This window comes from Barbatula barbatula (genome assembly GCF_947034865.1).
Source record: "Barbatula barbatula genome assembly, chromosome: 12".
NCBI lineage: Eukaryota > Metazoa > Chordata > Actinopteri > Cypriniformes > Nemacheilidae > Barbatula > Barbatula barbatula.
Window position 1 is genome coordinate 10,568,257 of NC_136775.1, and position 20,807 is coordinate 10,589,063.

The 20,807-nt window shown below is 38.4% G+C and overlaps 1 protein-coding gene across 1 annotated transcript; it reads right to left on the reverse strand.

The window, feature by feature from the left end:
• Window positions 1–718: 718 nt before the first annotated feature.
• On the reverse strand, window positions 719–20,541 carry epb41l4b (erythrocyte membrane protein band 4.1 like 4B; the record flags this gene model as incomplete). The annotated part of the gene is made up of 23 exons (XM_079469980.1): window positions 19,835–20,541; window positions 14,295–14,399; window positions 13,996–14,038; window positions 13,260–13,338; window positions 9,516–9,560; window positions 9,017–9,069; window positions 8,794–8,914; window positions 7,448–7,535; window positions 7,085–7,173; window positions 6,925–6,994; window positions 6,527–6,696; window positions 6,124–6,233; window positions 5,947–5,977; window positions 5,817–5,844; window positions 5,515–5,630; window positions 3,459–3,598; window positions 2,754–2,869; window positions 2,575–2,658; window positions 2,227–2,291; window positions 2,000–2,095; window positions 1,793–1,916; window positions 1,562–1,656; window positions 719–782 (listed from the first exon to the last, which is right to left on the reverse strand). The coding sequence occupies exons 1-23, from the start codon at window positions 20,081–20,083 to the stop codon at window positions 719–721; spliced, it is 2,181 nt and encodes a 726-aa protein (XP_079326106.1). The 5' UTR covers window positions 20,084–20,541.
• Window positions 20,542–20,807: the final 266 nt, after the last annotated feature.

Here is a 20,807-nt window from a genome sequence, read left to right on the forward strand (position 1 = left end):
TAACATGTTCATACTAAAAGTTTTGAGTTCTTGTAAAAATGTTTTGCTTGTCTTGAAATATTGTAGGCCTATCCCTACATTTCAGCAAATGTGGTGGGTTATCCAGAAATTCCTTGCTCGATGTGCACAGTATATTACACATGCTTTCCACACTGAAAAAATCCACAAATTTCAACAGATATAGGACTGATTTATAAAATGTATGGACTAACAAAATACAACTCGATGTTTAAGTCAGTTTAGTTCAAATGACCCATAAAGCTAATTTGAATCAACTTTTTTAGTTTGAAGTAGATTATTTTATAGTGCACAGAAATTGTTACAGACGGTAGTATCCTATTCCGAACATACACTGTCAAATACACAGCAGGCCTATACATTGACAGCTTTATGTCTGACCTATTTATACAAACTCTGTTCTTTTAACCCCAAACCCCAAAAAACCATGTTATAAAACATTTAGGAAAAATATTTTAACATTTTTTTTCAAAGTTAACAATTAATTTAGTCAGTTAATAAAAATTACAGGGGCAATGCCATGCTATTAAAAGGATAATCATAGAACAAATACTTGTGAATGCTTTTTCGTATTAGCATAACGGTAAAATAGCTCTTGGAGGTTCCATATAGTGTGTAACAGTGAATTAGCTAGTGCATTGAGTTAAGGGCTTTAGTCCAGTTAGGACTTGTTGTCTGTAAGTGTGTGTTATGTTTTGCCTCAGAGTTCTGTCATTAATAGAGCCCTCAGTAGTTTATCTCTGTCCATTCGCAGGTCTTCAGAGCTTCACAAACGCACACATACAGACAGACAGACAGACAGACAGACGAGTAGGAATAATTATAAAGAAGATGGAAAAGAAAAACGGACAAACATGCATACAAAAAAAAGATAAACAGACAGAAAAATAGATATTTGTTAGTGGGTGGAAAAGTCAAAAAGAGACAAAAACAGATATACAGCAGGATTAAAAAGATATCAAACAAATATTATAGTATAAAACTAACTATAAATGTTTTGATCTATTTTGCACTATTTAAAGGAATAGTTCACCATCAAAATTCTATAAAATGCTGTCATTATTTGCACACCCTTTTGTCACTTCAAACCCGTATGACTTTCTTTCTTCTGAAGAACACAAAATATGATATTTTGAAAGATCTTGGTAACAGAAAACAGTTGGAAACAACGGATTTTGGTTACCAACATTTTTCAAAATATCTTTTTTTGCAGAAGAAAATCACAGGTTTCAAATGACAAGAGGATGAGTAAATTATTAATATTCCTTTAGGGTCACTAATCCAATGTACTGTAAACAAATGTATAAAACTGACCTTGTTAACTGCTTTGTGCAGATTTGCTTCTATAACATGCTCTTATTAATTAATCAAATTACAATATATTTATAAGATGAACTTTATATTGATATTTTATTGTATATCAATTGTATTGTATTCAATTCAATTAATACTACTCCAGTTACAATTTGGGCCACATGACTGTTGTTTAAGTTGTTGTTACTGAAAACGTCTATAGAGTGTAATTGTTGTGAGTGTATATTACCTGTGTGTGTGTGTAGCACAAGGTAGCAGGTGAGGTACAGGACTGGTACAGAACAGTGGAGAGTTAGAACACTCTAACTGTGGAGCATCCTTTGGCTATGGAGAGAACATAAAGATCTTAATGTAACATCATATCTCTCACAGATACAACTTTAAAAGACTTACATAAATAAAACTGAAACTAGATCGATTTAGCATAGTAAAGATCAGCTTAGCGTTCGGAGGGACTTACTGGTGGATATATTGGTGGCTGGACCTGTTTGTCCAAGGAGCTATTAGATGTTGATTTTCCCGTACTACACTGGGAGGAGATGGCAGCAAGTGCTTCTGGGAGGTCATCTTCATCACTGTGGTTACTATGTGACGGATTATATTTTAGCAGCTTAAAATACTGTATCTAAAATCAGAAATAAAATAAATGTTTTCTATTATAACTCACAAGCTGTACTGTCGGACGAGGCGTTTGCGCCGGTCCACTCTGGGCTTTTCTATATTCAGACTGCTTGATCCTGAGTCCTGTGATGAGCTGGGATACCTGCTATAAGACACCAAAATCATTGAACACAACAAATGCAACAGCTGACACAGTGATAAAAGTGTATAGACTGTATTTAGATTTCTTGACAATGTTGTAAGACAATCCAAAGTTTGTACGTTATTTCTTACCTGTCAGTTTGGTCTCCACTTGAAGAGTTTCCCTTTGAGTTTCCACTATCACTTTGGGTGGTGCGCTATAGAGAAAAGACCTACTGTCACGTCCTATTCTTTAACCTTGATATTTGTGCTGTTTAAAATACCGTCATAGTAATCCTGGGAATTACTGTACTGTTACTATCACTGACATATTTGAGTTTAAACCAGATTTAGATTGTTTGGCTGCTGGTAAGCCATGGTCCAAAAGACACGCTTGAACAGGCTTAAAGGTTTGTCTATACGAATATATAAATAAACTTCTCATGAGCATTTGTGAATACATTGTCATTTATCGTGCAGTGTGTAAGTGACATGATGTACTTTTGAGATGTTGCTTTTGAGACGTTCTTGTAAAACCGCAGGGGAGGAAGGAAGACTTTTCTCTGAAAGAGGTTTTTCTTCTGCCTGTTTGCAGTTAAAAAGGCAGAATCCAAGAAATCAAATGCTTGTTTTATCACACACAATTGCAGTTTTTTCTAAGACGATTATGAATAACTGACCATGTCTATGTTGATATGAAGGGCTGGCCAAAATGCAGGTTCTGTTTCCAGCTGGTGCTGACTGTGCAATGCTCGATCCAACTCATCGGTGCGTCCAGGACACACCACCCAAGCTTCTGATAAAAATACAGGAGCATACATGGGAAATTCATCAAAAGTTCACTTTGATGGGATTATTTATAAACACTTCAAAATAACAATGCCAAACAATGCCATAGAAGTACTTTTTTGGCTCTAAGGTTCTTTAACGAAGCTTTAACATCTCCAGAACCTTTCTGCGTACAAAAGGTTTGGTTCTTTAGAGTATAAAAAGGTAAGCAAGAAATAGTTTTTTGAAGAACCTTTGACCAAATGGTTCTTTGGAGAACAACAAATGATTCTTCCATGTCATCATTGTGAATTACCTTTGTAGCAATATTTTGAAGAAAGTTGGTACCCACGCCGGCACACATTCACATCTATTGCATTGACATAAAACCAATGCAAGTGAATGGGTGACGGTTAACCATATTCTTCAAAATATCTTCTTTTGTGTTCTCCAGAAGAAAGAAAGTCATACAGGTTTGAAATGTCAACAGGATGAGTAAATGATGACATTTTCGTGTGAACCATCACTTGAATGTTTATTTTTGTTTATATTAAAAACTCACTAAGTCTAACTCACTGCTTTCACTTATGGATCAAGTGCATTCAGTCACAACTCACCCGGTTTGGCTTTCGTGATGCACAGCGCTTCCTGTTTCTCATATCCAGGGTGATGAAAGCAGCGATGGGTTTTCCCAGACAATAGTGCTTCGTTTTCCTCAATGCTGAACCTTCGAGTGTCTGCGCTGCTCAAAGGAAAACTAGAAACCACAATATATTCAACAGTTCTACATCACTTCAGTGGGTTATGACAGAACACAAACTCATATCTCAGCCATATATTCACATTCATCGACATATACATAATGACCTCAATTTATATTCAATTCTATAGACAGACGGTTTCATCGGACTCAACAATTAACTTCCGGTCTTGGTTTGTTTATAATATAACTTATTTTACATCTCATGTATGTGAATATTGTTTGGTATATTCATTGTATTAATTCAATTTAAAAATACTCAACAAAAACAAATTTTCTTCGCACAGATCTGCCGGAAGTGAAGTTTGGGCCAGATAACGTTTGTTGTTGCCGATTAAACTATCTATGTATAAAAGCATAATTAACTGCAGTACACTACAATGCAAACCTGAAGAAAGGCAACATCACATGTTATAAATATTCATGGTAAAATGACATGCTGAAACATGCAGACAGGTTGCTGATAGCATACAATAAGTGGGTGCTTATGAAAGTAATTTTAATGGATGGACCAAAGGTAATCGTGTAAACAAATGATGTTACTACAGAGAAATGGAACATGCTTTCTGAGTGCTAGTGTTGATACCAAAATGAGAATGAATGTCAAGGGTTTACAGTCAATAAAACAGTCAAACGATTAGTGTAAACACATTTATTAAGGCAGGTCTTATTGCAGCAGTCCAGAATCATTAAAATGTCCCCAGCCCTCCTGCTATGATTGAACATGTGACCAAACACTAGGTTTAGGAAGGATTCTGACACAAGTATGTAATGATTACAACATACAGAACATACAGAGAAGTACCTTTAAATGTGTTTTCAAGAGGAGAAATTAAATTAAGTGTTTAGTAGAGGCATTAGAATGCATTTGTTTGTAAACAATGAGGCATTTGTCTTGGCATATCATCATATAACTGATTAATCCTTAAAGTAAACTTTGACAAGTAGGCGTTCACTTGAGCAAATCTACCGCAGGCAAGACAATCCAATAAACTAAAAAATATTTTAAAAAGGCAATATCATAGAACAATGGTGCTAAGGTTTGCTTCTGAAGATCTTTGCTTAAACACAAACACATTTGTTATTCTGATAAACTGGATCAGATGTTTGGAGTTGAAATTAAACTTCAGCCGCACAATTGAGCAACCCTGCTCCAGTATACAAAGCCAACAGCAGCAGTTACATATTCTGGCATCATCTTGAGGTTACACAATTGACTAGTTCTACATTTACTCATAAGGCACAATTCAATTCAATTGCTGAATGATGCAAAACACAAAAAGCTAAACATTTTGATTTCAGAGTCTCAAGTCAAGATCCAGGTAGACCTAATACGTTTTTCCTAAAAAGGCATTTTATTGGATGACACGCGTCACATGATGGATGGTTGGAATGAAGCAGTGTGGTTGCACGAGACTCCTGAAAGTGAGATGGGTTTGTGATGCTGTGATTGGATCATGGTGCCATGGAATGGCTGTGCTCAGTGGTCTCTTTAAGTCTCATTGGCATGCTCACAGTGCAGTCATAACTTTGTCTCTGTGCACCACAGACACACTTCTGCCGCTGCTATCAATAAAACTCCTCTCATCAAACACAATGCTGCTCGCGGGGGATCTGTCCACATGGGAGGGTCTAAACCAGACACACACATGCACATCCGGGTGAAACATAGATGAGATCAGACACATGCACGCTGACATCAGCACTGCATACTCAAACATTTTCACACTTTTACTGGGGATGTTAATGTAACATGTTTATTTTTTACAGAAAGTAATGCACTCTAGACAATCAACTCATTTTATCACCTTCATGTAAATTCTGTAATTACGGTTTTTATTCTATTAATTTGATTGATTATGCAAGGCCTGTTTTGTTCAGAAACTGATTTTTTTTAGAAATAAAATACATACCTGTGTGGTGGTGGAACATGTCCCATTTCCATTGGCTGTATGTATAGAGGAGGGGTCAAACTAGATGAATGTGTTCTTTGCCAGTGTTCCGGTGCAACTGGAATGTTGTGCTTATACTAGAGGGGGAAAAAATTTAATTCACGTCACAAACTTCTTGCCATTATTTACTCATAATGTATTCAACCATTTGCCAAAATGTTTCTAAGTTATGTAAAATAACTCCACCACATATAATTATAATCTCCCACATATGTTTTCCTAAATATAATTTGATATAAAGCATAACAATATTAAAAAAGTACCGGTTGTATGCTTGGGCTGGCATGAGCACTACAAAAAAGAAATTCATAATTTACATTACACAAACACAACAAATAACCTTTTAAATCAGCAACCGCTTTTATATCAAACTGCATGAATGTGCAGCTTTACCTTAGATGTGGATGTTTCGCTGGAGTGATAGCTGTGAAAACAAAAGCATTCATATAAATGACGCTTGAACTAAATAAGCATTTAGAGGTTGTGGGGTCAGATGCATGACTTAAACAGAGATTATGCACAAGACAGAGAGTTTTGAAAGAAGAAATAGCATATGGCACTCAGACCTACCCCTGCCCAATGACTGAGCTCGTGATGGATATCTTTTACTTGGTCTTCTCTCAAAAGTACTCGCCCTCCGGACTTTACCACTATGTGTGGCTTGATATTCAGTTCTTCCACTATAGACATAGCAAAATTACACTTTTTAATTTTACATTTGCTATCATTGTAAATGCTAGCTGTAGCCAAGCATGCATACGTATGCCAGCAGTGGACAGTGAAATATCAAAATAAAAGTCACATAATCTAATATTTCCCTGGACTGCCTTTAGCTTTGATTACAGCACAAATTTGCTGTGGCATCGTTTCGATAAGCTTCTTAGTGTACTGGAGTAATACTTAGAATATCTATACTTTTACTCCAGTACTTGGGTTGTGTAGTGTAGTTTGTCCACCACCGGCGTGTGTATACCTAAATCTGAACCGTGAGCCGAGGCGTGTGAAGTCACTGCGGCTGGTTTTGCTGTGGGTTGGTTGTCGGAGCCGGAAGAAGGCATGGCTTTCGACAGCGCTCTTCCACAAGTGCTTACATTCCCGAGAACTCGACAGCTGAAACACAAACGTGTGCTCCTGCTCTCTGCTCTGCAGACACAAATAAACATGCACGTTAATAACATTTCAGTGGGGGACTTCCAAGGTAGGACTGACAAAACCAACTGTAACGTCAAATGTACTTCCTGGTGAAAATGCTCTTAAATACTAATTTCAGTATTGTGTAACAGTAACAGAGGAACATCAACATGCACCGGGTAACCTACAGTATGTGCACAACCAGATGAGTGAGTGCAAGTTTGTACATGTAGAACATACCTGCTCATCATCTTCCACCACTACTAGAGTCAGTCTGTTCTTCTTGAAGTCAAGACGGGTTATTTTGGGCCTGTTTTGGATACATTTTAATTAAAGTAAATCTGCAAAAATTAAAGACTGATGATTCAGATGGTGGTGAGAATAAAGGTATAAATCTCACCAAAAAAAGAGACCAATTTTGCTGGATCCCTCAAACACTAAAATTCCAGTTGGTGTGAGGCCTAGGGCATATTCTCCTCCATCCCGTCCCTGCAGGATAAACCATTAAAGACACAGCATTACTTCATCTCACTAATATCTTTAATCATGTTTTACTAAACAGTTGCTGTATAAATACCCTTTGAAGTATTTTGAGAGCTAGATTCTTTATTAATACCCATTATAGAGATTTAATATTGGTTTTGTTACCAACAATAAAACCAATATTCTTATAGATATAATTCAGCTATTGTTAAACATATAAAAGGAAGAGAATAACTATCTAAGTACTGTTCATAACTAGTAAGAAAGAGAGAGATGTTACCTTCACAAAGTGCATGTCCACTCCATACATCTCCAGCCACTTGCACTTATCTAGAAAATTCACCTCGGCTTGAGACGGACTCATTTCCCTGTAAAGACACGCATTGTTAGAACTGTAAGCCTAACCACAATGAACGCCATAACCCATCAACCAGCCATCATAACTCATCAAAACCCTCCCTTACCACAGTAACCAGTTAATTCCTGGCTGGCGTACAGCCTCCACTCGTTTGCTAGCCTGCCAGCATCTGCCATATGTCCCATCGAGTACATCCAAAATGCTGTGGCTTGTTTTGTTTTGAACCACCGGAAATCCTGACACATTATACCTCTGTGCTGTGCTTAAAACCGCTACGCTGGCTGCCAGTATATGCTAGAATTCAAGACATTGTTTCTGGCTTATATCATTGACAATGGCCTGGTCCCTAACTGTCTTTAATCTCAAACAATTTTTATTTGTCTAAATCTAAATGTTGTGCTTCCTGCTTATCCCTGAAAGTACACAATTCCAAGTCTATGTGACAGCAGCCCACTCGAGCCAAATTTAAATAAAGACTCAAGATACAACAGTGTACCAACATGCTGACAGGAACCACTCGTGCATAAGCAAGCAAACAAAAATACATGGACAGGAGAAAACGTTCACCCCAAACGTTACCAGTGATTCTTCAAAAAGTTGTTCCTTTTAATAAAAAATGTGTAAACATGTACAGTAACATACTGAAATTTAAATAAACCTTCCCTAATTCAATGAAGTGAGACTGAATCGCACTCTGTAAAAAAATACAGTTGAGTCGAGAAAAAATAATAAGGCAACCTATCAAAAGCACGTTTTTGAGTTAACTCAACAAACAGAGACTGAAGTCCAACTTAAAAGATTATGTTTAAGTCATTAGCTGTCATGACATAAATTAAGCCAGCAAAAACTAAAACACTGATCTTTAAAAGAAAAACAAATAAGAAACACAGAATCGAACATGCTGCAGTGCATCTTGGGAGCTTTCAAACTCTTGCAATATTGTTTGTTCAGAATACACTGTTTTGTAAGTTGAGCAAACTTTCTGACACATTTTGAGGTCATTTTGTTTAGTATATGCAAAACAATCATTTGACTCATTTAACACAAAAATTCATGTCACTTATTTATCTTTGTGGGGAGAAAATGTTGCAAGTTTTGGTTTTTTTAAAGTGCAAAGGACTCCAAATTCACTCAATAGTTTTGAATAAATACCTTCTTTTTCTGCTTTTTAACTTGTCAAATGACCATACATAGTGAACATAGTGTTACAGCTGCCAAAACAGAACATTAGGGTGATAACACACATTCACTGCCTGGGGTGGGCTTACCTTAACTCAGCCCATTTGCGATAGATGTCCGCCTCCATACTCTCTGTCTGTTTGGGTGAAAACCGAAACTCTGATACCAATATAACAGAGTGTTCTAATGGGTCACAATCCCCAAGTTCACCTATTTCCATGCAAAATAGAAGAAATGTACAATGTAAACAAGAGACAATACAATAAAATAGTTCTGTTAATATGCAAAAAAGGTCACAAAAATAAAACTCACTCTGTAAGCAATAAGCTCCAAGCTCCACAGACACATCGTACGGACATTTTAACCTGCAGGAGAAAATGTATGACCCTTAAAACAGCTTGTAAATGTGTTTGCAGTATTCTATTAACTACACGTTTAACCAATATAGCTTCTAAACAGTGGTCAACATCCACTTCCCCGATATGTGAGATGACAAGACCCTGTGTTTATGTAAGAGAGTGTGGCCCCTGTGCGTAAAAAGTGTGTCGGAGCGTATCTGTGCTCTTAATTTAGAGCCTGTGTGTTGGTTCTCATCAGAGTTTCTTTTAATAAAAAGGAGCAGAGCAGCACACAGGAGAGTAGACCCAGATTATACACACTGAAACAGAGCTTTTATCGGACCCCGCTAGAAAACCCTGTGTGCGGAAGACAGAGGGTCAGAGGTGTGATAGAGGGCAAAAAGGAGGATATGAAAGGAGCTCTCTTAGTTTTCTGTCTGTATGTGTGTAAAGGGGTATGTGTCGTTTCTTACTTGCCGGACAGTATGTCTTGTCTTAGCTGCAGTACGAAGAGATACCTGTAAAAGCATTTAAGACAGGTGAAATTTGACATTTTAATAACAAAATTAAAATATAGCTGCAAGCAGCAATTATCGGGTTTCGAGAAGTTTAGGTAAGTAAACGTCGACCAGTCTCAGGGATGGCAAACTAACATGTCCACAATCGATAATACAACCCCACACCCAGAAAAATGAGTCAAAGGGTCAGCATTAGCTCATACAGACCCAGGCATGCTCACACACAGATGCACATATAGGACATAGATTACATTTTCTCATATCAAGTCTTTGGGACAATTCAGTAGCGAGACTCACGTTATCAGGATAAATTAGTCAAATCCATTTCAGAAATGGCCCTAACACACATCCTCAATGAATGATAGGCCTTTAGACCCAGAATTTTGACTTAGGTGACCAGTAACGGTCTATGCAGACTACACATGCTTAGAAAGACATGTATGAAAAGCCCATTTGAATGAATATTTCACCTTGTGGACTTTTATGAAGGCATGCCTCTTCTGATGAGCATGCTTGTTTTGAGTCATAATATGTATAATACTACTTAATTGCAAGTCAGTTGTATTATTTATTAAGGAGTAGCAACCTTTAACGTACATTATTCACATTAATATAATAAAGGACCCTGTAATGGTCACACAACAGAAAAACTCAACATATTTTTGATCATTATTGACCTAGAGAGTCCAGAGAATTGTACTGTGGGGGAAATTTTGAAATTGCTTGAAAATCAAAGAACTAGTTTGCAAAAGTAAGTTTTTAACATCATCAGCAATAACTCCTGAACCGTTTGATTGACATCAATGGATCAAGAGGCAAAGTTGTTCAGAATGAGAAGAGCTATCATATGATATCAATAGTTTGTGTGTTTGTTAAATGTCACGTGATACACAATTGTTTAAGTAATGAAACACGCATCAATTTAGCCATTTCTACTGGTCTAGCGCCACCTAGTGTCCAAACGCCACATTCTTTTCTAGGTGACCTCGGAGTGATGGTCTACACATATGTTCCAAGCCCCATGATGATGTGTTAATCCGTTCTGAATTTATGGCCATTTTAATGTGATAGGCTCCGCCCAGTTGAGTTTTTGGCCTTCCCTACCGTGTATGAATACAAATTACAACTTTTTTTCAATGATTATTTACATTCACACTCCACAGAAGTCATCTGCATTGGTTTGGCTCCGATCGGTTGAAAAACCAAGGACTAGTTCGCGAAAGTAGGTTTTTAACATGATCAGCGATAACTCACGATCCGTTTGATCGACAGAAGCGAGTCCAGAGGCAAAGTTGTTCAGAATGAGAAGAGCTATCATATGATGTAAATAGTTTGAGTATATGTCAAATGTCACGTGATACACAATTGTTTATGCACTGTAAAAACGTTACTTCGCCCCCCGGTGGCCGAATGAGTTCATATTTCTTACAGACCTTCAGGACCACGAGTCGAACAAGCTCAGCGAGTGTCTTTTCGATCGGCCCCCGTTAACCCTGTCTAATGAGTGCTCAAAATTCATTGGCCGATGGCGGCCATGTTTTTTGAGAAACGCCAAAGTCCTTTTATGCAGTCATGGTGCATGACACAAAGACACATCATACCAAATAATAGGTCGATCGGGCAAACGGTTGCGTAGTTATAGCCCTTTTCGTGTTCATTGTTATTATAGCGCCACCTAGTGGCCAAACATTGAGTCTTTTTTATTGTGACCCCGGACTAAGGGTCTACACATACGGTCTAAGCCCCGTGAAGATAGCTCAAACCGTTCACGAGTTATGGTCATTTTAGTGAAACAGGCTACTTCCGGTTCGGACGTTTTGATGCCCCCTAGCGGCCCTGAATCGAAATTTCAACTTCTTTTTATGATTATTCATATTCACACTCCACAGAATTCATCAGCGTTGGTTTGGTTCCGATCGGGCAAAAATCCAGGGACTAGTTCATTTTTTTTTTTTTTCATAAAATGCAAATTAGCGGAAAAATTTGCATACCGGAAATGAAATCGGAGATATACGTTTTTTAAGTTTGGAGCCAAGGATTCCAATGACACCAAACACTTTGTAGTGCGACATCCGGTTTACGAGCATTGAGCCCAAACGCATTGGCCATCGCTATAGCGCCACCTATGGACCGACATGGCTGGCTCCGAGTATCTGAGTAGCGAGCAAGACTACAACCATCCGACAAAGTCTCGAGTTTCTACGACTTACGGTTTGGGCTGGGCAACGCGTTTTATGGCGGAATAATAATAATAAGAAGAAGAAGAAGAAGAATAAAAATCCTTACAAAAACAATAGGTTTTCAGCACTTCGTGCTCGAAACCCTAAAAAGAACTCTCTTGTATAATGAATTAAAGAGTAGATGTGTAGTAAATGGGCTGGCTGAACGATTAAAATTAATTACTCTCTAGTTGTTCCAAATGTGTAAACTGTAAATGTCTTTGTTCTAATGAACACAGAGAAATATATTTGGATGAATGCTTGTAACCTAACAGTTCTTGGCCCCTACTGACTACCACAGTAGGAAAAATGACAATGGTAGTCAAAAGTGCCCCAGAACTGTTTGCTTTCCTACATTCTTTAAAATATCTTCTTTTGTGTTCAACAGAGCAAAAATATTAAGAAGTAATTTGTGACCCTGCATCCCAAAACCAGTGTAAAGTACCAAGGCCAAAAATACATTGTATGGGTCAAAATGACCGAGTTTCTTTTATACCAAAAATCATTAGGATATTAAGTAAAGATCGTGTTCTATAAAGATATTTTGTAAATTTCCTACCCTTAATTTATTAAAACTTTATCTTTGTGGGTGGATGGCCTGCTACAGTGCCTTTGATTAACGCCTTCAAAGGCCTTTTTCTCAATATTTTTTGACCCTCAGATAGCATAGTTTCAAACGGTTGTATCCCATCCAGATATTGTCCTATCCTAACTTCACATCGGTAGAAAGCTTGTTTATTCAGCTTTCACGTCATTGACATTTATGCATTTGGCAGACACTTTTATCCAAAGAGACTTACATCGCATGATACTACACATTCGGCAATCCCTGGGACCGAAACCCATTTTGTCGTCCAGGGTCACATTTTACCTGCTATCGTGGTCAATGGTGGCCAAGAACTGTTTGGTTATAACTTAAGCATTCTTCCAAATATCTTTCTGTGTTCTGTGTTCATCAGCACAAAGAAATTTACTGGGTGTGAATAATTGATGACAGAATTGTAATTTCTGGGTGAACTGTTCCTTTAAGCGCGTTAACAGACTAAATGGTCTCGTGGAAACTCTTTTAATTTGGGTTCACCTCAGATCTGACATGTCTCTCAGGAGGCATTTATGTAATCTCACTCTTTTGTTTTGAAACAGCTAGACAGAGCAACTCAAAACGGAACAGAATGCATGAGGCTCAAGACACGTTTTTGAAAGTTGGCTCATTTTTAACACAACAGATCGCCTTTAAAACAAATCAACAAAAAAACGATATGACAAAGCCGCCATGATGTCCATCTGCGTATGTATAGCTGTACTGGTGGCGCTTAAAAGGGAAGGAATTAAAAACCTTGCAAGCGTTTTACTGTGCAAACTATCAGCTAAAGCACAGCATGTTGTCAGCCATTCATGATATGTAATATTGTTTGTGTATATCCTGTTGTCGAACCAACAGGATATACACATACAATATATAACTGCAATTCTCCTTTACCTTGTAAACTCTTCATGAAGGTTATTGGGCTCTGATGAATAGAACCTAACCCTGAAAAACAATCTGTACGGAGGTCCAACTAGGACAGAGAGAAAGAGACTAAAATAAGGCAAAGAAACACACACCCAATGTCAAAAGTGCAGCAAGTGAATTAGCACAATGGAATTGGTACATAAACTTTAAAGCACAAAAAGGCAAGAAAGTAATCATCCTTGAGAGCTATGAAACATTGTTGTCATAGAGACAGGCATAAGTCAGCTAATGTTGATTCAGTATGACTCAATGGCTTTTAACAGGATTGTAAAGCTTACTGAAAGGTACTATAGTAATTACAATATAGCAAAAATGTAGAGATTGCGTCAATAGCCTTTTTTATTGACAAGATGAGCATGCTAGTTGCATATAACAGATGGTCAGCTATATTTAAAATCATACTGATGTCAAATTATATTTTTGCTCCCAATGAAAAAACTACAATGTGACGATCATGCAGCACTGCTGTGTTTTTTTTCTCTCAGACTACTACCTCCCACTTTCTCAATTTCCTCAACAACTTATCTCTTTGGTTAGGGGTGTGTCTTGTGGGATTGGCTCTGTTCATGTCCATTGAGTATACGTTCATAAACACTTGTCACTACGGCAACAGTAGATAATGAGCCCAAGGTCATCAACCATCTGCAACCAGCCAACTAAATTACTCTACGATATTGCCTGTGTGTGTCTCATAACTACTTACATCTTATCTGCTTCTTTATGGGCTTGGTTGCATCCAGCCAGTGCTGAAAAGTAAAACATAAAAAAATGAGAACATGGGAGGGAAGAAGAGAGAGAAAGAGAAACAAAGAACAAGAAGAGAGTTTGCTATTCGTCTGAGTGCTAAGGAAATTAAAATCCTGTTGTTCTGATTGATGTCGAGTGGTTGTTTCACACTGACAGTCATTCATTTTTCATTTCTGTTCTTAGAGCAGCAGCTTATAGGAAAACAGGTCACTGCCACCCTAACACACACACGCATGCTCATTAAGTGCCACTCACCGCAACCTGCTCTGGGTCCATGAACTGCAGGCCAAAGTAATCAGCCTCCACGAGATCCAAATGATACATAATCTGATCAAACAGATCCTGTCCCCTGGAGTGTTTCTGAAACGCACACATTTAAAGCATGAATAAATGGGAAAAGTGCAGAAAGCTCACAGCTTCACACTGATCTTGTGACAGTTTAAACCCGGAGACACCTGTAGAGTAACTCCAGGACACCTGCAGGGCTTGATGGCCCCGATTAGACACGGCGACATACATGCAACATTTATTTCCGTATGCATGCACTCATCTAGTTTTTCCCTTGTAAAATTACAAACGCCGAAGAGATTATCGCAAATCAGATGAGAAAGACGTCACAACCACACACACATGGGAATAGTCTGTTTATTTTTAAGGTCTGTATCTACCGAATTTAGAAACTCAAATGAATGCAGATAATTGTTTATTTAGGTATCGTGTCATTACATTTTAGGGTGTCTAATTGACTACTCTCTAAAACAAATATGTAAAAGTAGGGCACAATATACTGTATTAATATGGAGGAATTTTCTGTGTTCATTTTGTACAGTTGTTTTACCTGTATTTTAGATTTTCTACTGCAAATTACATTTTAGCATTAACAGAACTGTCCGTAAAATAAAGGAAATTGTACTGGTAATTTCCTATCAGTACTTTATCCGTTTTTTACGGGATATGTTACAGTGTATACTGGTTTCAGCAAAAAAGGGCAAATGTTATAATGACGACAATACATTTTTGTGAGAGTTTAGAGTCCTGAATTAGCTTCTACATGGTTAAAGGGAAAGTTTTGCCAAAAATTTAATTATTTAGTCATTTATTCACTCTCATGTCAAAACTTGTATTTCCGCAAAACACAAAAGAAGATATTTTGAAGAACACTGATAACCAAACAACATTGGGGACCATTTGACTTTGAATAGTCCCAAGGTCTTTTGTTATTAGGGGTATGAGGTCAGTTACACCAGTGTTCATAAAGGTGTCCTATAACTACACTGTTAGATGTCGCTGTAGATTAGCAGCACATTACTGTAAAAATCCACAGTACAATACTGCATCTGTATATTACAGTAAAATACTGCAGCTCATAATGCATTCTGGGTAATTTTCATTGAGCGGGAAACTTTTACAGTAAATTTTGGTCTCGCTGTAACCTCGCTGTAGCTTTGCTGTAACGTGTAACTAACGAAAGTGTGCCACAACGTCATCACGTCAAATCACACAGAGCACATCCTGGCTTCAGCTGGAGGAGGATAATCGATTTCTGGCAGTTTGGTAAGTTTTTAGTTTGGTTTATTTTATGTGTTTCATACAAAAAATATTTTGTTTTTGTATTTTGCACAACAGTTTGTCACAGTGTTGTTTTAAACGTGGAATGAGAGAGATATGGTCGCCAACAAACGTTGCTTCTACCTCAGAAATTAAACTAAGTCAGCCCACTGCTTAAACCCGTTTTACACATCTCACTTAATGAATATAGGATTATTTCAACCATTTATGAGGGTTTTGGTGAGTTTATTTTCTGTCGAATAGTTGAAGTTCGTTTATAATGGCAAGGTAAACCGACTTGTATTTGGTAATAGATAAACTCGCGTTTGTGTTCAAATAAAATAATCTTTGACCAATTCAACTAAGATTCCTCCTAAATAAATCTCATACGAAATAACAAAGTCACTGTAAAGTAGCCCACACAGCTACCAAACTGCTTCACACAAAATGAAACGTCATATTTAACTGTGATGAATGCGATCCATACAGATTTCATTACTAACAGATTTATAAATGTGTTTGCGGCGCTTATTTCTGTATTTACGGTATATCCGCAGAAGCAGATATGATGTTCTTTAGAGTGTTTTACATTCAGTTGGCCAAAAAGTTTTGTATGACAATATATTTGTAGCGATATTGCTTCCAACACCTCAAATCAATGCTCGTACTTTGCTAAAGAGCGCAGCTGACTCCGCCTTTACGTAATGACGCTGTACGGAAAGAGGAGCGCGATCAGCTTTAAATGCATTTCCAAAAACACATTGACTTTTGCTACACCAATGGTATAGAAAATGCATCCCAAATATTTGAACTCTTAATGTTAATGTATACAGGGGAAAACATTTAAATGATCATTTTGCCACATTTTTGATTGACTATCATAAGCGTATATAATAAACATGGTTTCTAAATTTCAGCAAGTAACATATCATTATATATTTCTTCTTACAGCTCTAACGTCACAGTTTGGTCCACTTTTGCACCCTGGGCTTATGAGTCTCTGTAAGTATTGACCATGTATATATAATACAACTTTTATTCAAATTTGTTTCTGGTTTTACTTCTGACTTTTTAGTAACACTTACAATAAGGTTCTATTTGTTAACATAGGATGTTAATACATTTTAACATTTGGCAATACATTTTTAAATCAATCAATTTATCTCTGTTCACATTAGTTAATTCATAATTAATTCTCAAATATTATTAATGTTGAAAAATAAATTGTTCATTGTTAGTTCATATTATCTAAACCATTAATAAATGTTATGGAATAAAACCTTATAGTAAAGTGTTACTGAATTTTCTTTCACCATTTACTTCACAATTTGTACTTATTTCAATGGCTAACAGATTTTGTTATTTTTGGCTTTTTGTGTTACAGTCTCACCATTGATATTTTGGCTGGATTTGGTCATTTTTAAACCAAGCAAGTCATCCCAGGATGTCCAGTTACAACTGCAAGTCATGTAGTTTCTCGACAAAAATACCCACACCCACACAACACTCTCACACAGCACCACACAACACTCTCACACACCCGCACACAACACTCTCACACACACACACAACCCTCTCACACAGCCACACACAACACTGTCACTCACCCAAACACCAACACTCTCACACAGCCACACACAACACTCTTACACACAACACTCTCACACAGCCGCACACAACAATCTCACACAGCACCACACAACACTCTCACACACCCACACACAACACTCTTACACACAACACTCTCACACAGCCGCACACAACAATCTCACACAGCCACACACAACACTCTTACACACCCACACACAACACTCTCACACACAACACTCTCACACAGCCGCACACAACAATCTCACACAGCCACACACAACACTCTTACACACCCACACACAACACTCTCACACAGCCACACACAACACTCTCACACACCCGCACACAACACTCTCACACAGCCACACACAACACTCTCACACACCCGCACACAACAATCTCACACAGCCACACACAACACTCTTACACACCCACACACAACACTCTCACACAGCCACACACAACACTCTCACACACCCGCACACAACAATCTCACACAGCCACACACAACACTCTTACACACCCACACACAACACTCTCACACAGCCACACACAACACTCTCACACACCCGCACACAACAATCTCACACAGCCACACACAACACTCTTACACACCCACACACAACACTCTCACACAGCCACACACAACACTCTCACACACCCGCACACAACAATCTCACACAGCCACACACAACACTCTTACACACCCACACACAACACTCTCACACACGACACTCAGTTTGAATGGAACATTTTAACTACAGACCAGTGTTTTCTTTGCCAGTGTTAGATGACACCTGTCACTTTGTTGCTATTGTTTGTTTTGATATGTAATGTATTAATATTTTTGCTCTCTTAAATGTTGTAATATATATAGTAGTCAACATTTGAAGTGGGTCAAAAAAGTTACAAGAATAGGTATTGTTCTCGCCTTTTTGATCCACTTTAAATGTTGACTACTGTACATAGTCATCATATGTTGGTAATGTAATACATCATTCTTCAATACTGTTTTAAATGTTTTAATACTTTTTGTTTCAATGAAATGATTCAATAAAAAATTTGCCTGGATTGCCTTTTGATTCATAATGTCAAGTATAGCAGTTTTATAATATTAATAACTACAGATTTATATCCAAACTAGCTAAAATATATAATAATATTTGTAATTATTGCCAATACGAATTAAATAGTAATTTGTCAATATAGGTATTACAGTAAATTGCAGTAAAAATATAGTAAAAATACAGTAAAGTACTGTGTTGTATCTATACAGCAATATTTTTTGTACTGTAGTATTCTATTACAGTACAGCACTGTAAATCAAAATACAGTAACTTACTGGCAACCGTGCTGCCAGTAACGTACTGTAAAAATACAAGCAAATCGTTAACAGTGTACATAAGTTCCACTCGGTTTGATACTTTGATTCATTATAATTAAATGACATTCATGTGTGTTAAAAGTGCCCAAACACATTTGATAAGATATGAAAATCATGCCGCGACCGTAGAGACTGGAAAATTTGACAGACACACCTCCTGGCTTTCACCATTTAGTCTGAATGACTTGAAATCCCGACATTTATAAAAACTCCACAAAGCAAACACACCAAGACGAAAACACACACACACACACACATAAACTGCACACAAGCCAAGGCCGGAGTAAATATAGCTTCAAGTGTCAGAGCAGAGTGGCTGGATTTGGGACACACCCTGAGGGGTGGGAGTGACGATTATTTTTTCTAAGATACTAGCTGCTGTTTAAACTGACCTTCTGTACAACCCTTAGCATACATAAGCCAACTCACTTTTTAAAACTTTTCTTCGCTAACATAACTAAAGTAAAACATCCTTCACCAGAAACGGGTTCTCAGAGATGACATGAAAACAAGGAGGTCAAAATAGTGAGTGGTCAAAATAAGAATTTATAAATTGCTAGGATAAAGCACTGACACGCAAAAGCCGGTTTCGTTTGACATGTTTAGACTTGTATGACACTGACATTGCTTGGCTATGACGTGCGTGTTTATCATCAGCAAAAACGTGTTTTGAAATATAGCCTGAAACAACATGACCTTCCGTGCTTATCTCGCCTCATACTGCGAAAAAGTTGCATTTAGTTTCGTTGAAACCGAAATTCAATGTATCATTTCGCTACGCAACTTAGTTCACAAACAAATCTACTCTGAGATTAAAACAAATTAAATGACTGAAAATACAGATTAACTCACGAAAAGTAATGGACACGTTTAGGATGACTTGCAAAAGAGTGAAGAGCAAAGGTTAAGCCCAAGTGGTCCATCGACCTCTGTGAAACGAATGAGAAATAAAAAAGCAACAGGGTGATCGTTGGTAAACTCTGCGTTTTATTCTCTCTGCTACATTTTTTGTGAAACTCAGGTGTTTTTGTGTGACAGCTTGAGCGGTCGCTACAGGCGGGAAGTAAACATGAGGACGAGAGCACAAGCACCATCTGTCCGGCTCTTAACTACCGGGACAGGGAAATCCACAAGACCACGCAGTGACAGCTACAGCCGGTTGTCGCAACCGAACTTTCACGTTGCCAGTTTCAAGTACACGAACCTTTGACGACTTTTCTCTCTGCTCTTTAAACACACACGTACAAACTCCCCAAAACAACAACGCACTCACCAGTAACTCCACATTAACATCCGATCCGTCCAGCAGCAGCACTCTGCAGGTGATGGCGTCTTTGCTGTTGCCCGCAGCGGGGATGTGGACAACGGCTCCCCCGGTCACCACGGTCGGCGCGTGAATCACCTGCTGCTGGTGCGCTTGAAGCATCGAGTTTCCGCTCCTGCCAGTCCCGTCCAGCTCATCCGGCGTCCGAAAACGTCTCCTTGACCGACGGCTAAACGTCCTACGGAGAAACCCCATCATCTTGTCCCCACGAGGGGCCACGCAGCGCTTTACACGACCAGGGAAAACGGCACCGATACCGGACTGCTAACGGCGACGCTCGGAAGGCATCCAGCTGTTTCCCAGGCGCTCCGTGACGGTGAAGGCGGCGTCTACCGGAGCGAGCGGTCACGAGCTCCCTGTCTTAGCTCGAAGGACCAGTGGCGAGAAAACACGAGTACACCTGCCGCCCGCAGTCCCACAATACTCCCGTCCTTTCGGCCGTTTAATCCGTTCCGCAATAAAAACAACAATTGTTGATTGAACTTTTCAACTAGATTTCAGTCGCTCATCGATGTCCGGGTTCGTTTAAATGATGGTTCGTGACCCCGGCGTTGGCGCTTCCGTTTTGTTAGTAACAGAAACTGGTGTACCTCTCAGGTAAATCAACCAGAGGAACTGGCCGAGCAACCTGTTCTGCGCAAGCGTTAAATCTCGGCAACACTCAAACTTTTTTCCTCGTCGGGTCACTGTGTGCGCAAGGCAGCGCTACCTGCTGGTAAACCAAAGTGATCGATGTGAGGTTGCCTTCATTACTGAATAACCCGGCAACTGGACAAATCAAGGAAGCCTTCAAACAGCGCAATTGCGTCACCTCAGCTATTCAGAAAACAACATGCACGCGCAAATCGTCAGCGTTTCACGCGCTTTTTTATTCCGAGCCGAGTTTCCCTCAAGCCATTATGAATAAGACAAGAGGCACAAC